Source organism: Carex rostrata, chromosome 30 (assembly GCF_964058835.1).
Source record: "Carex rostrata chromosome 30, lpCarRost1.2, whole genome shotgun sequence".
Classification (NCBI taxonomy): domain Eukaryota; kingdom Viridiplantae; phylum Streptophyta; class Magnoliopsida; order Poales; family Cyperaceae; genus Carex; species Carex rostrata.
Window position 1 is genome coordinate 1035952 of NC_135947.1, and position 25166 is coordinate 1061117.

Sequence of the window (25166 nt, forward strand, 5' to 3'; positions counted from 1 at the left end):
ATGTCATTGATATTTTTATTTTTGGAAAGGAGATAGAAAGCTCCTAAGTCCTGTCAAAGACTGAAATTCAGTGAGACACAAATGTCAGAGTCTAAAAATATATATTTTTATTATGAATAATTATAAGACGACAAATCTTTTCCAAGAAGGTATGCATTGTGGGCCCTATCAAATTCCCCAATCAAATAATTTACATGTTAAATTAGGAATCTATGACCTACTAAAGAAAATTGTGCTCTTGAGAGATAAGTAGGAATCCGGATAAGTAGAGCATGAAATGAGACATCAAGCACCTAATAGCTTATTTGAGGAAATAAATTATGCCTTTAATATTTGATTAATTCCTTTTCTCTGTTATTTTTTTCATTTAATGTTTTAATAGCCTTTTATAAGAGCTCAATATTCCTTTCACATTTTAATTTTTATATCCCATGCCACTAGCAAATTAAGTAAAACTAGTTTTTAAGCTCATCAACATTTTTGGTGAGCTTAATTTTGAAATATCTCGGTTTGATTTCAAATGATGAATCTAAATCGTTGAAACCATTTTTACCTCATAAATGATACGTTTCCATGCAAAATTTTATATATTTATTTAAATTAATCTAATATAAAGTCAAACAGTTAAAGTGAGAAGATTTATAAATTAATTTTCAAAAATTATATTATTTATTTGGAATAATTATAAGATAACAGATATTTTCCAAAAAAGTGTGCATTGTGGGCCATATTAAATTCCAATATTCAATAATTTACATGTTAAAATAGGAATCTAAGACCTATCAAAGAAATTTGTGCTCTTAAGAGATATGTAGGAATCCAGATAAGTAACATGAAATGAGACATCAAGAACCTAATACCTTATTTGAGGAAAAAAAATGCCATTAGTATTTGATTTAATCCTTTTTTTTTGTTTTTTCTTTTCATTTCATGTCTACATCACAATGCCCTTTAACAAGAGCTTAATATTCCTTTCACATTTTAATTTTCACATACCGGGCCACTAGGAATCCTTAATTTGAGTAGAACTATGGTGTATTTAAGCTCATGAAACATCTTGATGAGCTTAATTATGAAATCTAGCTAGCAGTTTGATTTCAAATGCACAAATCTAAATCGTTGAAACTATTTTACTTCGCAAGTAATATGTTTAAAGGACTATAAAGTTATGTGATCAAATAAAGGTGTATAAGTTAATTTTGAAGATATTAATTTTTCTTTATTTTTTTATTGTTTGATTTTATACTAAATTAATTTAGAAATTTATTCCTTTTTCATGTAAATGTGTTACTCTTGAAGTAGATTAGTTTCAACGGTTTAAATTTGTTGTTTGAAACCAATTCAATATATTTTAAAATTAAACTCACTAAAAATTTAATGAGCTTATGAACATCCTAATTCTACTCCCTTTATTTATTTATTTTTTTATCTTAATTTTTTTTTTTTTGCGCTGATTGGATTTGTATTGCAAGTTGGAATTAAATACTTAGAACTTTATGTGCTGTTTTCTTATTATTTTATTTTGCGAGTTGGCACTTTATGCTCGACAATTTAAATCTATTTTGCCTTTTGTGGATTGGGAGATGCTCAAGATTTAAAGCACGTGGTAAGAAATCATTGGCCGATGAGAATTCAAAAGGCCGCCATTAATTTTTTACAAAAAAAAAAAAAATATAGTAGTGATTCTTATCAATTTTGAAATATTTTGTTCTCTTGGACTGTTGCAAAAAAAAAAAAAATATATATATATATAGAATCATAAAAAGAATCACAATATTTGGGACCGCATAAACTCTACGTGGCAAAAAATTTGATATGTGATCAGCAGCTCAAATCCCTATCTTATCTTCTCAAATTTTTTATATGAGAAGAGCATCATGCAAGTGATATACTATTGGTCTTATCAATTATTGAGCTATTTTATTCTAAGGCCGCAGACTTTGAAGACCAATTGATAGCAATTATTGAAGTATTTTTTTATAACTTCCGTAATTCTATCAGTTCTCAAAATTAGCAATTAATTAATTACATATAAAAGCTCCTTATGACTTACTAACTTAAGATGTCATATTTCCGATTTAATATTAATATTAGATTTTGGAAATGATTCTGATTTAGGATATTTTCCCCAATCATTTCATTATGTATGTATTACACTATTACGTATATATACTTCTTTAAATTCTGGTAAAAGAATATACAAGTTATTACGTATATATACTTATTTGAGTAGAATTAAAATATTTCATTGGTTTTGTATCACAATTATGCTCCGTATATTTATGATCTCCGTATTAAAATATGTTTGGAAACCAAATTTTATAATTTTTAGAATATTTTTACTAATTGTCTAGAGAGGTCGTACAAATCACTGTTTTTGAATGGTCTGAATCTTCTGAAAACAATGATTTTTTTACTTCTCTAAAAAATAATAAATCTTTTTAAAAAATTAAATTTGGTCTCCAAGAACATTTTAATATGGAGATCATGTTGAGCAGTTTTGATCGGATTTTTAGATTTTAAAAATAGAAATAAAGACGTAGGGGCATAATTGGGGCACAAACCAACATGGGCATTTAGTTGTCTTAATCCATGGGTGATAACTAAGGAAGTTTTAAGGAACTGATCTTCGGTTGTCATAATCCGTGGATGATAGCTAAGAAAGCAAAAGGAAGGGGTAAAGGTGCCTTAAGGCCCAGGCAAAGGATTAAGATCCGGGCAAAATGAGACTAAAATAAGTGATCTTAATATGTGCTGAAGAACATATGTTTGGCAGGATTAATTGGCTAACGAAGCTAAATGAGACTCCTTAAGAAAGTTTATGGAAGTCTGGCTGAACAACACCATATATATATATATGCTTCCAAATTTTATAGATAGATATTGACTGTGAGTAAGGTTAAAATGTCTCATTATTTTTGTGTTTCAATGATACCTCACAACCTTATCTTTATTTTTATAGTCAAAACAGTTAATCTAAACTACTCAGCATGATCTCTATATTAAAATATTCATGAAGACACATTTTATATTAAAAAAAAAATCCTTTTTTTTCTCTATAAGATTCTGAATCATTAAAAAGCAGTGATTATGTAATGTACTTATCTTATCTAAAAAATAAAAATTGGTCTTCTAGTATATTTTAATACAGAGATCATATAAAATAGTTCATATTGACTGCTTAAACTTTACAAATAGAGAGATGAGTGTGTGAGACATTACAATTTAATCTTACCCGTTGTCTATATAGTTTTAGTGATTTATACACCTACAAAACAATAACTCCAAAAGTTCCAACCATCGAATTTCGTTATTTTCTTTTTGTAAAATTAAAATGTCATTAGAGAAAGGGCACATTAATTGGGACCTTTTGATTATCAAAATGTCAATATTTTATACAAGAGCAATTCCATATTGAGATCAAATATCATTAAAAAAAATTAAAATTAAAAGTCCCGCTTTACTTTGTGTTATGGAAAGAGAAAAAAATAAATCTTATTGTACATATGTCCTGTATGATGTATTATATGTTATATCAGATCCTGACCTGAATTTGAAATATTATACATGTTTGAAAAAAAAAAAACCATGAAAAATTGATGAAGAAGTTGGACTTCTCCTTAAAAACAAAAGAAAAAAAAAATTCAAAATTAAATTTTCTTGATAATTTATTCTTTTAAATAAACTTTTTCTTTAACTCAGACATTATTATATTTTTTATTCACGAGTCTCGTACAAAAATTAAATATGAGTATTTCTATAAAGAGACGAATCCATTGTAAACATATATTAAATCAGATCTTGACCTGAAATTAAAATATTATACTTGGTTCAAAAATTGCCATGAAATTTGGACTTCTCTTTCAAAATAAAGAAAAGAAAAGAAAAAGATTCTCTACTTAATAAAAGTTGAAATTCGTTCTGAGGCAGTCTCTAATCTGGGAAGTCGGAAACGCAGACGCTGTTCATTATTAAAATTTAATTATTCCATTATTAGTTGTTATTTACTAATTTTGTACTCTGAATTCAATTCAACGATTGTAATGCTTGACTTCAATTAAACAAATCTAAGATTGATGTGACTTGATCGATCTGATCAATCTCTCTCCATATTACCGAAATTTGTATTAATATCCAAACAAAAATATTAAATTTAATAAACTATCAAGATTTTTGCATTTTTTTCAAAATCTATCCAAACCTAAATTTTTTTGACAGTAATTCAGTCTAAAACTGCAATTTTTTTTGCGGTTTTGAAATTTCAAAACAGAAAAAAATAATATCGGTTGCAAAAAGAAAATAAAAAACCGCTATAATTTTTACCGGTTTTGCATTTTTCATAAATTTTTGAGTAAAATATAAATATTTATAATTTATTTATTTTTTGATATTGAATATTAGAAACATTTTATATATTTCTTTGAAAATAGATGAAATATTATATAATTTAATTTATTAGAAATATTGCTACAAATAATCCGGATCAACATTTTTCATGTCGGATTTTTTGCTGCTGCAAGAAAATTTAATATATTTTTTTATGTGTTATTGGAAAAAAAATAAAAATATTTGAATTCTGAGTTATTGATCCCGGTTCAAAAGTCACTTCTAAGTAAATACATTAAATATTGTCATCATTCTAGTACATTTAATTTTTAAAAAGTTGTATCTATTTTTGAAAAAAAACAAAAAATTTAAGTTATTTAATGTTTGTTATTAAAAAGAATTTTCAAAATAGATACAACTTTTAAAAAATTAAATGTACTAGAGAGATCACAATATTTTATGTATTCCCTAGAAGTGACTTTTAAACCGTGATCAATAACTCAAATTCAAAGCATATTTATTTTTTCAATATAAATACATTAATTTTTCTTACAATTGCAAAAATCCGGCATGAAAAATATTGATCTGGGTTATTTGTAGCAGTCTTTCTAATAATTCAAATTATGTAGTATTCCATCTATTTTCAAAGAAATATATAAAATATTTATAATATTTCAATTTAAAAAATATATAAATTATAAATATTTCTATTTAACTAAAATAAAAATATGAAAAATGCAAAACTGGTAAAAATTATAGCGGTTTTATTTTATTTTTTTGCAATCGTAATTTTTTTGCGGTAATTCAGTCTATAACTGAAAAAAATTACAATTTGAATAAATTTAAAAAAAAACACAAAAATCTGAATAGTTTCTGAAATTTAATAATTTTTTTGGATATTAATAAAAATTTCGGCCATATTGAGTCCATTCTCAAATTCAAGCATGAAAATATGAAATGAGACGACACGTGGAATGTCATTCCCCACGCGAGTTACTAAATTACTATTAAGAGGAATCTGGATTTTCTGTGCCGCGTACAGGTCTCTGCATGGTGTAACGAGTGATGGGAAGAAATTATATGAGATGAAATTTGATGGGATGAAAATATACTTTTGAAAAAGTGAGAACTTATGAGTACAAATATGAACAAAATTAATTATGAAAATGTGCTAAGAGTATGACTCAAAAAAGAAAAATAATACTATTTAGTTTCCGAAATGGATCCAACACAAGAGATAAGATTGGAAAAAAAATGAGTTTGAGTCGATGTTTATGAACCTAAAAAATTGCAACTAAATTTGTTGTTATTCCGGCTAGAATAACATAATATTGTTTTTAGAGAGAGAAAGAGATAAAGTCTTGTTTTTATAGAGAGAGATGGGGAGAAAAACAAGACCATGTTATTTCAGTAGAAGTAACAACAGATTTAGTTTTCAAAAAAATACACTGAAATGGAAAATGTTGGGATGAAAATGTGAGTAAGATTGGAACAGTACTAAACAATCTTAACAAGGTTTGAACAAAATTGAGAAATCAAATTCAATCCCATCTAATTCTCATGAATTAGATGGCATCCGACAGGACCTAAGTTTTTTTTTTTTTTTTAGGAAAAATAAATGGTTTGTAGGTCAGTAGGTCTGTCTTTTTTCTTTTTTTTTTACGAGCAGTGGATAAAACCGATTTTTTTATTAATAGAAAATAAATAAATAAAATATCGAAATACAACATAACTTTTGGATTTTGTCGAAAACTAAGTAGAACGGGTTGTGTAAACCCGTCCCACCGGACGGGTCTAATTATCCCGTCCGATTAATTTATAGTTAGCGTTAAACTCAGCGGAGGAAAAACAAAATCCGGACGGTATGCTTCAACCCGTCCCAGATCAAAGAAAAAAAAGAAAAGAAAAAAGAAATCCGGACGGGTTATGTAACCCCGTCCAGGATTTGAAAGTTTAAATATTATATTATTATATTATATTATTATATTATAATAATATTATATTATTATATTATATTATTATATATATTATATTATTTTTTTGTTTTTTATATTATATTATATTATATTTTTTGTTTTTTATATTATATTATTATTAATATACTTATATATGTATTATGTTATGAATAGAACTAGTTTAGTTGTGCTTAAGCTCACCAGAGTGTTTGGTGAGCTTAACTCCAAAACTTATTAAATCGGTTTCAAATGACGAATTCAAACCATTAGAACCTACCTATCTTGCGAGTGATGCGTCTGCATGTGAAAATTTTAAACAGTTGAATTAATTTAGTATAAAGTCAATCGGTCAAAATTACAAGGTTAATAAATTAATTTTAGTGCATTTATTTTTTGAACGCTTTTTTACCGCTTGACTTTATACTAAATTAATTCGAACGTTTAAAATTTTCACATGTAGATGCATCACTCGTAAGATAGGCAGATTTCAACGGTTCGAATTCATCATTTGAAACCGATTTGATCGATTTTGAAGTTAAGCTCACCAAACACTTTGGTGAGCTTAAGAACACCCTAGTTTTAAACGTTCGAATTAATTTAGTATAAAGTCAAGCGGTAAAAAAGCGTTCAAAAAATAAATGCACTAAAATTAATTTATTAACTTTGTAATTTTGACCGATTGACTTTATACTAAATTAATTCAACTGTTTAAAATTTTCACATGTAGACGCATCACTCGCAAGATAGGCAGGTTCTAATGGTTTGAATTCGTCATTTGAAACCGATTTAATAAGTTTTGGAGTTAAGCTCACCAAACACTCTGGTGAGCTTAAGCACAACTAAACTAGTTCTATTCATAACATAATACATATATAAGTATATTAATAATAATATAATATAAAAAACAAAAAAATATAATATAATATAATATAAAAAACAAAAAAATAATATAATATATATAATAATATAATAATATAATATAATAATATAATAATATAATATTATTATAATATAATAATATAATAATATAATATTTAAACTTTCAAATCCTGGACGGGGTTACATAACCCGTCCGGATTTCTTTTTTCTTTTCTTTTTTTTCTTTGATCTGGGACGGGTTGAAGCATACCGTCCGGATTTTGTTTTTCCTCCGCTGAGTTTAACGCTAACTATTAATTAACCGGACGGGATAATTAGACCCGTCCGGTGGGACGGGTTTACACAACCCGTTCTACTTAGTTTTCGACAAAATCCAAAAGTTATGTTGTATTTCGATATTTTATTTATTTATTTTCTATTAATAAAAAAATCGGGTGGATAAAATGTTTATTTATATACCTGATTCAAATGGGTTCAAATGATTACAACGTTCATACCTGATCATTATACAATCAATTAACTAATATTTTGCAAACAATTTTGCGTTAATGTTAATTCTATAAAATATAAACATTAGTTGGATATAGTTTGTTTAATTCAAAGTTATGCATTGATTAATTATGCATGCAATAATAACAACAGCAATGACATAAAAAGTGCAAGTAGCTTGGATTAGTGGTTTGCTTTTACCCGAACGGGTATGACCCGTTTTACCCGACCCGTACCCGTTACCCGAGGTACCCGTACCCGTGCCCGGGTATAGGCGGGTAAACGGGTACACGGGTACGGGTTTGAGACGGACCGGACTCAATGATTCGGGAAAAAACCCGTCCAACCCGTACCCGTTTTACCCGTACCCGAAACCCGTCTACCCGCACCCGTTTTACCCGTACCCGCACCCGTTTACCCGACCTACTTTACCCTTTTACCCGTGTACTTTTACCCGTTTACCCATTACCCTTTACCCGTTTACCCGTTTACCCGTTTTTTTTAAATTCAAAATTCAAAATTATTTTGCCGCCGAAAAAAATAATATTAAAAACAGAAAAAAAAACTAAAAAACAGTATTAAAAAAAAAAAAAAAAAAAAATACCCGTACCCTACCCGACTACCCGTACCCGAGGTACCCGTACCCGTTACCCGGGACGGGCACGGGTTTGAAACGGGTAGGGTACACTTTTTTAAAACCCTACCCGACCTACCCGTACCCGCCTACCCGACTACCCGCCCTACCCGTACCCGCCCTACCCGACTACCCGCCCTACCCGTACCCGAGGTACCCGTACCCTACCCGAATTCAATCCACTAGCTTGGATTTAACAAGAAGTTGTTTACATAAGCATAATTAGATATCAAGTAGTTATATTAAAAATATAAATACAATTACAAAAATCAGCAAAATTTTAGAAAGAGTGACAATATTATTATGATAATATATTATACTTAACGACTTGAATTTTTGAAATCTAAGTCAACTAATAAGTCTTGAGTCTTGACAAATGATTAATCGAGTTTGATGACTGCCTAATTTAAGCAGACACAATGACTTGCTAATTATACTTAACAACAATTTGATGTTTTTTTGTGATTATAAAATATCCCAATGGGCCTTTTTGACCGTATTAACAACACTAATTCGGATCATATGTTGCAAAATTTAAAATCCAGTGTATAAGTAGTTTATATTTAATAAAAAGGGATTTACATAAACACATTAAGATTTATACTGTATATTAGAACTAGTTATATTTAAAATATATCCCTAAAATTAAAAAAATATTATAATAAGCAACAAAATTTCAGAAATGGTTTTCCTTATTTTATTAAGAACACTATAATTATTAGAACATCTATACTTGACGCTTGAATTTTGGATTTGCTTCGAGTAATCGATCTTGACAAATGAATAATTATGTTTGAAAATAAGCTAACTAATGAGATTCGGTGACCAATTAATCAGGAGTCTGGCTAGTATGAGATCGGTGTCACATAACACTAACTTCAAACAATGAATTCAAACCGTTCAAACCAATTTACTTCATGAGTGATTCGTTTACATTCAATTTTTTTTTATATTTTTGAGTTATTTTAGTATCAAATCAAACGGTAAAAATGTTGAAAAATGAATGTATTAAAATTAACTTAAAAACTCACACATTTGACCGCTTGACTTGATATCAAATAAATTCAAAAAGTTATAAATTTTACATGTAAAAGCACATCTAATGAAGTAGATTGGTCGTTTGAACGGTTTGGATTCATCGTTTGAAATCGATTCAATAGGTTTTGAAATTGATGTTATATCAACTAAAATGACACTGATATTATACTAGCCATACTCACTAATCAGACTTGATAATAATTTGACAAGACCGGTGTATCTAATTGACAACAACACTAATTTATTCGGATAAAGCTATTGACAGAGTTATTTTGACTTCATACAATACACAATCAATAAAAACAAAACACAAAAAGTATAGAACTCATGCACTGCACGTCGTCAGATCAGCTCTGTCAATACCTTTGCCCATTAATTGAGATCAAGCTTCAAATCTTAAAATTTATCGTTGACAACAGACTGTTACGGTTCACGCCTTGCTTTCATAATCCGACCCGTTGGCTGCTAATTCATGTGACGACAACTAAAAGTACATTACTTCTCTATCTCTCTCTCATTCTCATCTAAAAAAAAAGGAGAGGTCATCTTTCAATACACATGGAGCGCTCACAATCGCTCTCCTAAAAAATCAATCAATTTATGTTATCCGCCTCCTGATTTGTATGCATCATATTTGCGTTCAAATATGAATTAAAGGTTAAAGGAGATATATAACAAGCACCCAAAAAAATTAATAAATTAAAAATTGAAGTAGATGTTAATAAAACATGTATTTTTTTAAATAAAATAATTATAAAAAGAAAAATAACAATAATGGGGGCATTTAGATTTCAAGTGTCTATAATTTTGTTCCTCCACCGTGTCTTGATAATTAAAATTTAATAATGCAAAATATTTAAAATCACATAACAAAACATATATTTAGATCTCAAATACGACTTGTACAAATTTTTTACGCTTATGTACTATAATTGGAGTATTTTGACTTTATTTTGATAAGTGCTGGTTTGGATAATTTGTGTATAATTTTTTTTTTACATTCTCTTAATATATATGTGTGCACAAAAAGATAAACTTTTTTTAAATAAAAAAGAAAGTGATCCGAATAACATGTAAATTTTAGTTTGTTATTTGGGTTTCGCATTTTAATTTATCAAATATTTGCAAATTACACGGTTGAACCTGCTGATTATTTTTCAAATAATATGAATCCTCTGATTATAACAATAACAATTAGAAAAAAATAAACAAAAAATAAGGCAAAGGCTTCTATGGACATAATGACCTATTTGTAAAATGAACATATTTTTATTTTCAAAGTTCAAACAGTCGATCCGAACCGTTCATCTTGTTCTCCATATTAATATGTGCTTGGAGACCAAAGTTTACATTTTTCTGATGGGAACAAAATTTAATGGTCTGAATTTGATATTTTTTGTACCAATCTTAATAAATAGTAAAAAAATTCAGAAAAATGTAAAATTTGGTCTCCAATTACATATTAATATTGAGAACAAGATGAATGGTTCGGATCAACTGTTTGAACTTTGAAAATAAAAATATGTTCATTTTACAAATATGTCCTTATGTCCATAGAAGCATCACTCAATAAATAATATATAATAAATAAGTGGATTCTCTCTAATTGTAAATATATTATTTTTTGAGGAAGGAATACTCTCTATTATATTTTCAAATACAAATCTGATATGGCTTCGACTAAAAATATTTTTTTTTAATAACTAAAACCCGATTTTGCTTCTTGTACAAGCATGATCTTCTTTCTCCTTTTTTTTTTTTTTTTCTTTTTCTTTTCTTTTCTTTTCTTTTCTGGTACAGCATATAACCTTTCAAGTATAAAAATACAAAGTTGTTGTACGAAGGCTTTATTCTTGTGTGAGATAATGTACTTTAGATCTAATGGCCTTAAGTCCATGATACACATTTTTATAAACTGAATATCTAAATATAAAAAAATGTTGGGTTTAGGGGTTAGGGCATCAGGATTTTTTTGTGTGATGATGATAAAATTTTATATTCTAATAACTGATTTCAAACCTGTTATCTCTTACATAGAATACAATGCCTTTAATAATTGGCATAGGCTGATTTAGTAAGATGAATATAATGCCATAATTATTGGCATAGGCTAATTTAGTAAGATGAAGCGGAGGTTAATATTTTCCATTATTTTTTCCTAATTAGACATATACATGGAACACTATAATTGGCATTATATTTATATATGCATAAAAAATAAATCATATTTGACTTCTATAAAATGTGAAAATTATCTCATTATTGACCCGTTAGTCATAATTTTATCCTCTTTTTTAATGCAATCAGTACAGTGCAAGCATCTATTCAGATAATTTTGGTATGAAACGGTTTAGATTTACATAGGCATTTAAATTTATTAAGTTCTAAATTTTTTACATGAATCTCAATACAGATTGAACAGTTTGAACCCGACTTCAGACAAAATATTTCTAAGAACAAAATCTAATTCCATTCATGATTCTGCATTTTCAAAAAACGGACAAACCTGCATTATATGTCAGTGCTATAATACATGCTAGTAAAGATATTAGAGTTATTTTGAATTCACACAATACACTAGGCCCGCAAACGAACCGAACCAAATCGAATCTGCTCAGGTTCGAATTCGAATTCAAAATTATTTCGAATCAAACCCAATTCAAAATTGAAATGATTTCAAACCTAAAATGCTAGTTCGAATTTGGTTCGGTATAATTCGAACTAGTTCGATTTGATTCGGTTCAAAGTTCAAACAGTCGATTCAAACCATTCAACATGATGAATATGTTAAAATGTACTTGCAGATTAAATTTTATATTTTTCTGAATTTTTTAACTATTTATTAAGATATGTACAAAAATTCAATGGTCTGAAAACAATGATTTTGTAAAAAACTTAATAAATAGTAGAACAATTAAAAAAAATATAAAATTTGATCTGCAAGCATATTTTAATATATTCATAATGTTGAATGACTTAAATCGACTGTTTGAAATTTGAAAATAAAAAGTGAATTCGGTGTTAGCAAAAAAAAAGAATGTAATTGGATCCTTGTTAGTATCTTTATCTAAAATATCAGCGAGAGACTCGTTGTGATGTGTCGTAAGTCGTAACAGAGAATACCAGCATTTTTTGTAAGGTCGTCCTATTTTGACCAACAATGTGTCAGTCATCTGCTACAAACAGACCACACAACCTCTGTTCACAGCTGATCCGAGCAGTGATCTCGTGAGTCATGAGACCGATAACAACATGTACCGAAAAAGAGAACAGTAAAAGGTTATAATTGAAAGCGACCTGCTTCCCAGAACTTTCGTAAATTTTAGAAAGCGAATGGAAGAGAATATAATTGAGGTATATGCTCTCTAGTACTAGCATTAGCATCTCAGTATTATTGGAGCCGTTTTGGACTCTTAAACTGGAATTTGACAACGATGTTGTAATTAACAGTATTTAATTAATTATTGAGGATTGATTGGTAATCAGTTAATTTAATAATTTTGACAAAAAAAAATTGTTTAAATTTTGATATGTTAAAATTTTGTGCATAATTACATATTATCCATAGGTCATGTTTTAACGATTTTGAAATAATATAAAATGACACTTAAAATTTCATACAAAGCCAATTAATAAAGACCGACAAGTTATAATAAATTCATCCTATATTCTGATTATTTTTTTTGAAAAAAATATTATGAAGAGTACTTAATATTTGTGTGTTGTCGACTTGTCGTTCATATGTTATGTGCTTATTTATTAGTTAATTAAAATTGTATACTCTGATATTTAAGATAAGGATATGCAATTTTATTGTATCTTAAAAATTTTAAAAATAAAGTAAAACTGCTATATGAAAACTTTGCAAATATCCCTTGCACAAAAAATGTAACATTCATTTTTTTAAGAGCGAAAAATATATCGGCTAAATCCATAATCTTATTTTTTTATTATGTTTTGTGATGCATAAAAAAAATATAGGTCAAATATATAATTTATCTTGTTATTTAAAGTATTTACCCTGTTTTTAACAGGACTCCGGCTTGAGAGGCAAAAAATAAAAATATTTAATATAATCTTTTAATTCAATTTTATACTCTTAAAATTAAATACACATAATGCTAATTTAATTAATAGACCAAATACAACTTTTCCTTCTGTCATTCAACGAGAAAAAATAAAATGGTATTGCAAATTTAATTAATCTCAAAAGATAACATGAAATCTTCAAAAGCAAATTCAGAATTGGCTAATCGTCGAAGGAACTCCTTTACATATTTATTATCCAAATCAAATTCACCGTTTTATGTCAAATTTGAATTCTATTAAATGATACGGTTACCAAATCAGCATAGCAAAGATTATTTTATATACTGTTCTATTCTATCCTTTAATTGATTTTTCCAATAATTATGCTATTCGGATAAATCCAATCTGCTCCCTTTTACAAATCTATAATCACTGACATAAAATTATTACTTTTGTTTATAACATAATACAATGATTGATAATTTTGGAATAACAACTTAACCAATTATTTCATTATCAATTACAAATGTACAATATTTCTTTTAATTGGGTGACAAATTCATAAATTGTAAAAATCTGCAATTACAGGAATAACAGGTTGAAACCTCCTCTTGTATTCAGATTCACTATTTACTGCCTTGCCAACAAAAATTTAATCAATTAATTCCCTTCCATAATTGAGGAACCATTTATAAACAAAAACCAATTCTCCGCATATCAGAACAGTAATATTAGCAAATCAAATTAATTGTAAAATGCTGTAATTAAAATATATTATTTGAATATAAAATCAACAGATAATTTAACAAGATTAATTTATAGAAATATATTCCACAAGTTAATGTGATGATTATAAACATTAAATTGTATTCAAATTTAAATAGATCCCATAAATTGAAGTTAAGATAAAATAAAAATACTTATAAATTACTTAATATATTTATTATGCAATTCCCTCTAATTCCAATTTATAGAATTCCATAATTATAATTGTCATTTCAATTATATCCTATAATAGCACTGCAACTATAGTAGAACTAGAAGTGTACATGGCTAATTCAAACTATATTTGAATGTATAATCTTGTCTTACCCCATAAATAAGTTGCAAGTTAATTTGTAACCACATATTTTTGTTAGGCGTATAAAATCAAAGGCTACTTTTGTAGTTTTCTTCTCTTCCGAAGATATTTATGTAATTATTTTTTAAAACAAGCACCAACGGAGGAATAGTTCCCGATGGGAATCGGATCTATTTTGGGTCCGATAGGATCATTGACCGTCCGATATTCTTCAAGATCCGTGCGCACGAAATTGATGACAGATCACACGGATATTGAAGCGGAATACACGGATCTTAATGCTGATCGGATGGTCCTGGAGCCAATCTAACCTAAAGAAGTACTCCGCATTCTTCCCAAAATATTTCCTGGCTTTCCATTCTGAAGCCTATGTTTCTATAAATACCCCTTTCTAGCCTATGCTTCTATATCCATCCCTGTACCTCTGCACTTGACCCACTACTGGTACCAGTAGTACTTTCCATCTCTCCTTTGGTTCTTTCAACTTCCACTTTCTCTTCTACTCTCTACACACTCTAGAGAGTGCGAGAGAGAAGCTCTGATTCTAGTTTGCCATGGCGAAACTGGAGAAATTGGCGTCGATAGACGCGCATCTGAGGTTACTGGCACCGAGGAAGGTGTCTGATGATGACAAACTTGTTGAGTATGATGCTCTCTTGCTCGATCGGTTTCTAGACATACTCCAGGCCTTGCACGGAGAAGATCTGAAAGAAACCGTATGATTTTTTTATTTTTTACCTGAAAGCTTGTTTCTTTTGTGCATTTGTTGATTAATGATGCAATTGATTGATCGGCAATTTGAAATTTGTTTAGTGTCAACTTATCAGAAAAGGTATGATCTGAGGTTTGCATGGAGAGAATCTTGGGTCAAAAATATAATATAATCGTCAACTTGAATTTTTGTTAATTCTTAGAACAGTGATTGATTTTTAATTTCAAATTGTTCGGAGGAAATTTTTAGAAAATATGACATTTTGGAGTATGCATGTAAATAAGGGTTGCATGGAGAGGATGACAAAGAAGTGGTACAATTTTGTCTTCAAATTTTGCTTGTGTTCAAGTGTTTTGTCAATTTTGAATGGTTGCATGGAGTGTTTAGCAATCTATACTGATTTCTATTGTTAAAATTTAGATGGTATTTTGGTTGTCTCCAATAGTAATTGCTATATTTTTTTACTTCACCTTTACACAAGCACTTAAGGGTTTTATGAAGGAATCTGAAGCAGATCTCATTTATTTTCTAGTTGATCTTTTCTGTTGACTTTTAAGTAGATTTTGGTAGTGCAATTGTGAGTCTGATTTTGCAAATTGGTTGAATTTGTGTTATTGTTAGGAGTTTGTCAGCCAGTTATCCACTCTGTACTTAGGAAACTCCATTGTTTTTTCAGAGAAAATGTTGATTTAGTCATGGGATAGAACTTCTAGTGCATGCTTAGGAATTTTTTGAAAATGTTCACAAAAATTTTAAGATAAAAGAGAGCATTGTTAGCTGGGGTGATCTCAACTCTCAAGAAACTTAAATGGCAAATTCTTACAATTTCCTTTCTTTCTGATTTTCCACTTTGATTGGGACTGCAATTCTAAAATTTGACAAAAATTAAACATTTTTTATGTTCTCTAAAAGCCCTTTTTTAGTTTTCCATGGTGTAAATATCATTGAAAGACATTTTTAATATACAATTGCATTTTCATCTATCATAAGTGGCATGTTTGCATCTTGATCTGCATCTTTATCTATCAGATAAGTATAAAGAAAGGATATATCACTGACTGTGCTTTATGGAGATAAATCATGCTAGCTTGTTAGGTTTTGGTATTTTCTGTGGGCCATAGTTCTATCAATCAGTCTCAAGTTACTTTTTTTTATCATTGATGTGTTTAAGGCACATCATGTTAAAAAATTTCTCATCTTAACATCTTTATCACTTGAATTTCTATGTAGTTTGTAGTATGCAATAATCATAAATATGAGTAATTTTTTCTTTGAAATATTTAGTTAAGCCTTAAAAATTTTATAGGTATTTTTATACAAAGAAACACAATTAGTTAATATATTGTGTTAAATATTATAGTAATCTTTTGTTAAGTTGCCCACTTTGGGCCAATTTATTTGGATTAACTTTCTATAATTAGTCCTTATATTAGTTCATCTCTCTCTTTTATACTATATTATTTAAAGAGTGATATGACCAATCAATCCCTCCCTCTTTTAGTGATGTCCCACTTTGCTTAATGCTTGGCTTTTCATGTCCCCTTTTATTTGTTATATGCAAAAGATATGTTTTGGTACTCACCTTACCAATTGCCTGATTAAAATTTAAGACTTATCAAGTTGGAATAGAAAATGTGTATTATACTACTAGTGAATGCTCTTTCCAGAAGAACAACTCTATTTAATTATGATAGTATCCAATCAGCTGCTTAAGTTGAGCATTAGGCTTCCCAACTTCTGTTGGTTTAAGTTTTCAATTGTATGAAGAGCATTTTGGTTCAGAATATCAAAAAGTTCCTCTCTTTGAACATTTAATGGATTTTAAAATCAATACCTTTAGTTAATTTAAGAAAAAAAGGCAAAGAATATTCTTTTTTTTTGACTCAAACAGTATTCTTTTCTTGACTGTGTTCAATCTTTGACGATTTCCTTTCACTTTTATTTGTCATTTTTTTGGGTTCTTTACTAATCACTACTTAAAAGATAGTAATATAAATTAACTAATAAAAGAAATAAATTTTATTAAGAACTATGTCTAGCACGGTTGGCTAATATAATGAAACCCAGTGCATGCCACTCTCATCTCATGCCAAAAGAAAGAAGTAAAATTTATTAAAATTTGCACTAATAATTTTAAATTTAAAACTTTCAGGTGCAAGAATGTTACGAACTCGCAGCTGAGTACGAGAGAAAATTTGAGCAGGAAAAGCTTGATGAATTGGGCAATGTGCTGATGAGCCTCGATGCCGGAGACTCTATTGTGCTCGCCAAATCCTTCTCTCACATGCTTAACTTGGCCAATTTAGCTGAGGAGGTGAAATAACTCAATTACCCTCATTTTCTATATGAATTTGACTATATAGGTGATAGATGAAATGAACTCAAAATTTGACATTAATTGGCACTCTTAACAGGTGCAAATTGCGTACCGTAGGAGAATTAAAAAGCTTAAGAAGGGAGACTTTGCTGATGAGAACTCGGCCACAACTGAGTCAGATTTAGAGGAGACTATAAAGAGGCTGGTTTCTGATCTCGGCAAATCACCTGCTGAGGTTTTTGATGCTCTGAAAAGTCAAACTGTTGACTTGGTGCTGACTGCCCACCCAACCCAGTCAGTCAGGCGGTCCCTACTCCAGAAACATGGAAGGTATGATACTGTTTTTGCATCATGCCTTCATTTTGTGTACCTACATAGTCTATGAAGTTGAATACAAAATTGAAAAAGTGGAGAGTTCAATTTCATGCTTATATTAATTTAAAATATATGCTTTTCAGGATAAGGAATTGCTTGCAACAGTTGAATGAAAAAGACGTAACTCCAGATGACAAGCAGGAGCTTGACGAGGCTCTCCAAAGAGAGGTAAACATGTGTCCATTACAGGGCATTTCCAGTATTCATTTTCAAAATTGCCCCCCATACATCAAAATTTTATATGATCGACCCCTAATGTGTGTTTGACCCCCATAGCTTGAAAGTCTGGCTTCGGCCCTTTACAACTCTATGCAAAATGTTATATCAATGAGCTTTGCTGATGTAAAATTAAATTAAAAAATAGAATAGAGGAAACTGATGGACTTGACTATTGCTTTGGTTTATTCTATCATATACATATATTCAATCACATGGTTTTTAAAATTAAGCGATTGTTTTCTTTTAAATCAGATTCAAGCAGCATTCAGGACTGACGAGATTAGGAGAACACCTCCGACCCCACAAGATGAAATGAGGGCTGGAATGAGCTACTTCCATGAGACCATCTGGAAAGGTGTCCCCAAATTCCTACGCAGAGTTGACACTGCTCTAAAGAACATCGGCATCAATGAGCGTGTGCCTTACAGTGCGCCTCTCATTCAATTCTCCTCCTGGATGGGGGGAGACCGTGATGGTACGTACAAGCCTTATTCAAATAATTACATAAAAGGATTTGCTTTTTCTATATTTACTCTTCTTCAGATGAATGCATTAGAAAGCAAATCAGTTGAATATTACCAAACTAACTTCTATTGCTTTCTTTGTCGAAATTAATGTAGGGAATCCAAGAGTGACTCCAGAGGTCACAAGGGATGTATGCTTGTTGGCTCGATTGATGGCCGCTAACATGTACTATTCACAGATTGAAGATCTCATGTTTGAGGTACGTATCTATTATTTCTCTTGAATCCATGTCGTATACCAGGTCTGGCCTATTAATGAAGCAATTTAAAATTTTGCAGTTGTCCATGTGGCGTTGCACTGAGGAACTTCGCCAGCGTTCAGAGTTGTTGCATGCATCAATCAAGAAAGACAATAAACATTATATTGGTATGTACAATAACTTAAGTTTTTTTTTTTTAAATCATAGCGAACTTCAGTTAATTAGAGATTGCAATCATAGTTCATTATTGTTACTTGGTCAATTGATCTTGATTTTATTTTTTAATTTCTCTGTGCTTTGCTTCTATGAAAGAATATACTTGTTCATATGCCTCAACAAAATATTAGAGATACTGTAATACTGAATAAAACAAATTTTTTTTTTTTTCCGTTTCTGATGTATTGCCTATCATTTTGTCCTGAACCCAGAGTTCTGGAAAAAGGTCCCACCAAGTGAGCCATACCGTGTACTACTTGGTGATGTGAGAGATAAGCTGTACAACACACGTGAGAGAGCACGCCATATGTTATCCCAGGGGCATTCTGACATCCCAGAGGATACCACTTTTACCACTGTCGAAGAGGTACACTTCGAGCATTGCTGTTCCACTACATCCTTATAACAACACAAAAATATAATAGGTAGAAGATGGTGAGATTAATTTTGTTTTCTTTGTTAATATCTTGTAGTTTCTGGAGCCTCTAGAGCTGTGCTACAGCTCACTCTGTGCATGTGGGGACAAAAATATTGCTGAGGGTAGCCTCCTTGATTTCCTTCGCCAAGTCTCCACCTTTGGCCTCTCCCTTGTGCGTCTCGACATCCGTCAAGAGTCTGACCGCCATACTGACGTTCTCGATGCCATTACAACATACCTCGAAATTGGGTCCTACCGCGAGTGGTCCGAGGAGAAGCGCCAGGAGTGGCTCCTCTCTGAACTCACTGGCAAACGCCCCCTTTTCCCCCGCGACTTCCCTCAAACCGAAGAAATTAAAGACGTGCTTGACACACTTCATGTCATTGCTGAGCTGCCATCAGACAGCTTTGGCGCCTATATCATTTCCATGGCTACTTCTCCGTCAGATGTTTTAGCTGTAGAGTTGTTGCAGCGTGAGTGCCATGTCAAAGAACCTCTACGTGTCGTGCCGTTGTTTGAGAAGCTTGCAGATCTTGAAGCAGCCCCAGCAGCTGTGGCACGTTTGTTTTCGATTGACTGGTACAAAAACAGAATCAATGGTAAACAAGAGGTTATGATTGGGTACTCTGACTCTGGCAAGGATGCTGGTCGGTTCTCAGCCGCATGGCAGTTGTACAAGTCTCAGGCTGAGCTTGTACAGGTTGCAAAAAAATTTGGCGTAAAACTCACCATGTTTCACGGCCGTGGTGGAACTGTGGGAAGAGGTGGTGGCCCCACCCACTTGGCTATCCTGTCTCAGCCGCCGGATACCATTCATGGGTCACTCCGGGTCACTGTCCAGGGAGAGGTCATTGAACAGTCATTTGGTGAGGAGCATCTCTGCTTTAGAACACTGCAGAGGTTCACAGCTGCTACATTGGAGCACGGCATGCATCCACCGGTTTCCCCAAAGCCTGAGTGGGCTGCACTTATGGACGAGATGGCGATTATCGCCACTGAGGAGTATCGCTCAATTGTTTTCAAGGAGCCACGCTTTGTTGAGTACTTCCGTCTGGTGAGTTATTTCAATTAAAGTGCATAGATGAAATAAAGGTGGATCATTCTAATCAATTTTTCCTTCTAAAAGTGACAATAACAGCAACAGTTGAAAATGCCTTGTGTTATTATATACAGGCTACACCCGAGCTGGAGTATGGCCGTATGAACATTGGCAGCCGGCCATCCAAGCGCAAACCAAGTGGTGGCATAGAGTCACTTCGTGCCATCCCATGGATCTTTGCTTGGACCCAGATCCGCTTCCACTTACCTGTGTGGCTCGGTTTTGGTGCTGCATTTAAGCACGTGATTGCAAAGGATGTGCGCAACATCCACATGCTCCAGGAGATGTACAACGAGTGGCCGTTTTTCAGAGTCACAATTGATCTGGTGGAGATGGTTTTCGCCAAGGGTGACCCTGGAATTGCAGCATTGTATGACAAGCTGTTAGTTTCTGAGGATCTGTGGCCGTTTGGTGAGAAATTGAGGGCTAATTTTGAAGAAACCAAGAATCTTCTTCTTAAGGTATATTTTGAAAGATAGATAGGAATCATGCATTTTGGTACCTGTGCAAACTCTGAACCTGGTGATCAACAGTGTTAGGGCTTACAGTAATTTAATATTGCAAAGTCTCAATGCTATCTTAATATGCGAGGTAGCATTGAAACTTGATTTTACTTTGGCAAAAAAGTGTTAAATTAAGTGGGTTCCAAATACTTTGCTAGGTACATTCTTGCATCGTAGCCCCTCTTGAAACTCAGTATTTATTCTCAGAATTTCTATACGGATGCTACCAAAATATCAGGATGAAAGACATTCCTAAGGGTTTTTAATATGTTTCCAGGTTGCGGGCCACAAGGACCTTCTTGAAGGAGATCCCTACCTGAAGCAAAGACTGCGCCTCCGTGATTCCTACATCACAACCCTCAATGTGTTACAAGCCTATACTCTTAAGCGGATCCGGGACCCGAACTACAATGTCAAGTGCCGTCCCCACCTGTCAAAGGAGATCACGGAGTCCAAACCTGCTAATGAGCTTGTGAAACTCAACCCGACAAGTGAGTACGCGCCCGGTTTGGAGGATACTCTCATTCTCACCATGAAGGGTATTGCTGCTGGTTTGCAAAACACCGGTTAAGTGTGGGTCCCACTTGGTGTTTTATTATCTATCTTTACTTTTGATGAGTTGCCTGTTTTATATGGCACATGTTGCCGCGGTATGAGAGGAATAAAATAATCCCAAATGAACAAAATGTATGAGGCAAGATTATGATGTGGTGTTGTTGTGTTTGCATATGTTCTGAACTTAAAATAAGTCTATATATGCATTTTATCTTGTTGTGGTTTAATTTTAGAATCTTGCTGTTCAATAAATTTATTCAGCATATCTATTTGTGTTTATTTTTGGATCAGTCTCTTTTTCTAAATTGAGCAAAGTTGCATCTAACTTTGGTCCCCACAGTAGTTTGGCGAAGTTGTATCTAACTTTGGAAATTGAAATAATTTCAGTTAGACGATCAATATCGTTTATACATTTTTATTACAGTATAATTTGTGTTGCTCTTTTGGACGCCTCTGTTACTCTTTTTCTCTCTCAGTGATTATTCGGTGTGGTTTTGTCATGACGCGTGCCATGATAATTTTTGTACAGGTCCTATTTGGAGGTTATATAGAAATGTTTTTATGTGAATTGTGATGTTGTAGTCATAGTCAGAAGAGCATTTAAGCAATCCTATAAATGATTTTGATTAAAAGAAATTAAGCTAATTTACCGGCTTTAGGTCACGCTTAAGGTCGCAGCATCACTTCATTGGAACGAAAGGGCGGTCTGATGAGCACCAGAACAAATACAGTCCGATGTTTGATCGGAACTGTTTAATCGAATGTTTAAAATTGTTCACACGACGTCATGCTCATTGAACGGTTTTGATAGGACATTGAATTTAAAATATCATTTTAGGCTTTGACAAGACCATACATCATCATATCGAGGTATACATCTATGGTATCAGGGAATACTTTTACTGGCATGTCTCTCTGCCTGATTTTTGCACCAGTAAACTCAAGGATACCAATACTGATATATAGTCCGATACAAACTGATAGATTAACGTCAGCCAGTCTAAATAACCTATTACTCTGTTAATAACCTAACCCATGCTTACTTTTTTCTTAAATCTTCCCAATAGGTCCACTTAATAATTACTTTTCTTTTATAAAAAAGGACAAATATCAATCCTCTCTGTTCTACAGATGTGCTGTTGCAACGATCGCATCATCCCCGAGCTAGCCTGGTTGTATTCTCCGGTCTTTGCTTTGTAGATAAAAGAGTTAAGAGGAAGAGGAGGGCCACAAGGCTCAGGAACTATTCTAAAGGGTTCTCTTCGGCCGGAGTCTGAAGATATCACCGGCGGCCAATGGATTCAAGGGGCCCTCATTGATTTCCTCAGAAAGAACAAAGGCCAAATTTACATTTTTTTTATAATATTTAACTATTTATTTAGATAGATAAATCATTCAAAAATTTGAGATACAGTAATACAGATCCATAGTACGGACCCATGTGTGTTATTCACAGTACCATAGCTTCACTCTTCTTCCATTATATTTTCCTTCTTTTACCGTTTTTAGTACAGTATGCACCAAGTGCAGCTTTTGGAATCGTATTTAGAGTAACTTGAATAAGTCAACGCAGAAGAAATGTGCAGTGCAGTTGAGCAATCGATGCCCCGCTAACTTCAGAGAGAAATTATGAATGACGAAAACAAATAAGAACTTCAAAAAACATGATCCGCCACAATCGCCTAACTAATTAACCACCACTCTTCCTCTGTTCATGTCATCTCAAACAGCAATTATCAACCACACGTAAGAAGACATCTGTCCCCTGTCGATTAGTAGTTTACTAGTTTTCAATATGTACTGCTGCTTTTTGCTGTTTGCTGTTTGCTGTTTGTCACAACACACAGCGCATCTCAGATTATATAATTCATCACACTTGCCTTGCCTGGGCTTAGTACTGAAGTCGGCTTATTAGCGTGTTTTTCTCTTAAGCAACAGAATGCGCTCCTCATGTGAAACTGTTGCCTGATTGCATGTTAATGCGTGAATTTGGATAAAGAAAAACTTATTTGGGAATAGTCGGTGCATATATTATTTGTTTATGCATCATCGTACCAAAAAGGAACAAAAGAAATTTCAATGTTAAGTTATACCAACATGCATGGTTGTTCATTAAAAAAATGAAAAGAAGTTATACTAACATGGCTAGCTTGGTGGCCGTTACGCACGGGTAAAGATATTGACGGAGTAGTTTTTGCTTCATGCAGCGCACGAGTGTAATGCAGAGGTGTTTTGACTCTATTGTTTGTATCCTGCATGAAGCAAAAACTACTCTGTCAAAATCTTTTAACCGTTATGCACCTCCAAACCCTTTAGCTATATAAGATTGCATTAGAGAGAAAAACATCAACACCATTCACAAAACTACTCATCATTTCAAGAAATTCAATCCCATTTCTCAGAAAAGAAAGCAAATCACAATCTCATCTTTCAATTGCTCAAGCGTTGTTCTGATTAAAGATTTAAAATATGACGGTACATGTTTTCTTCCTCTATATATATCTTCCTAATGTTAATTACTCGCATATCAACTTTACTCCATTAAACAGATGTATATATATGCTATCAATTTGTTTCTCTCTTTTTCTGATTAGTAACACAAAATAATATTTTTATTTATTTGTTGATCGACCAATTTTTTAATTACTTGTTTTGCCTTTGATGCATATATGTTTGTATTTCTTCATTTCAGATTGTGGAGATGTGTGTTCATATGGACTGTGATGGTTGCCAGAGCAAGATAAGAAAGTCTCTTGAGAAGATTAGAGGTATATATAACATATAGTTTTGCTTCCATATTGCTTCCCTTTGTTGATAACTTATAAATCAACCATATATCATGATTAATTATCACATTCTATATATGATTTAATTCAACCAGAAAATAATTAGATGGAATAGTGGTCTATTTAGTTTACCTTGCCAATATTCAATATAGTATAATTTCATAACTAAACAATTATTCTATTTGATTCATTTAATTAATCAAACAGGAGTAGACAGCGTGGAAATCGACATGCCAACTCAGAAAGTCACCGTCACTGGATCAATAGACCAAAAAAAGATTCTAAAAACCGTGAGGCGAACCGGGCGAAGAGCAGTGATCTGGCCATATCCATTCAACAGCCAGGTACAAACTCAGTATCTCTACCAACAGAACCACCCGGCACTTGCTCAAACCAACTACATGGGATTTAATGAAAATTCTTCTTCTTCATATAACTATTACAAGCATGGATACGACAACTCACGCTTGCATTATGGTCACAATGGCCATTCTGCTGTTACCGGCGAGCAAACGGGTGATTTGTTCAGTGATGAGAACCCTAACGCGTGTTCTGTTATGTGAAGCTGTTGGCCTGTTGCTGTATTGAAGTTGTAACGTTGTACCTGATTTCTGTATCTGATGAGAGGCTACAAAATATGTTAATTTGTCTGAATGTTTTATATATTTTGACATGTTCATAAATTTTAATGATATCTGTTAGGTTTTCTAGGGTTTGAGAAGAGGAAGAGAGTAAGAGATAGAGATAACTGAAAGTGATATTCTGATTAGACTTAGTTCTCTCTCATGACAAGAGACTACATATTAAAGAT

The 25166-nt window shown here is 31.8% G+C and overlaps 2 protein-coding genes across 2 annotated transcripts; both read left to right on the forward strand.

Annotated features, from left to right (window-relative positions):
* The first annotated feature begins 14781 nt into the window (after positions 1–14781).
* On the forward strand, positions 14782–21832 carry LOC144546713 (phosphoenolpyruvate carboxylase 2). The gene is made up of 11 exons (XM_078295260.1): positions 14782–15147; positions 17296–17457; positions 17558–17790; positions 17919–18003; positions 18307–18529; positions 18675–18778; positions 18858–18945; positions 19207–19361; positions 19468–20466; positions 20586–20972; positions 21292–21832. The coding sequence occupies exons 1-11, from the start codon at positions 14986–14988 to the stop codon at positions 21583–21585; spliced, it is 2892 nt and encodes a 963-aa protein (XP_078151386.1). The 5' UTR covers positions 14782–14985; the 3' UTR covers positions 21586–21832.
* Positions 21833–23939: 2107 nt separating this feature from the next.
* On the forward strand, positions 23940–25040 carry LOC144547068 (heavy metal-associated isoprenylated plant protein 28-like). Its single transcript, XM_078295680.1, has 3 exons — positions 23940–24044; positions 24262–24337; positions 24563–25040. Exons 1-3 carry the CDS (start codon positions 24039–24041, stop codon positions 24916–24918), a joined length of 438 nt encoding a protein of 145 aa, XP_078151806.1. The 5' UTR covers positions 23940–24038; the 3' UTR covers positions 24919–25040.
* The last annotated feature ends 126 nt before the right edge of the window (positions 25041–25166 follow it).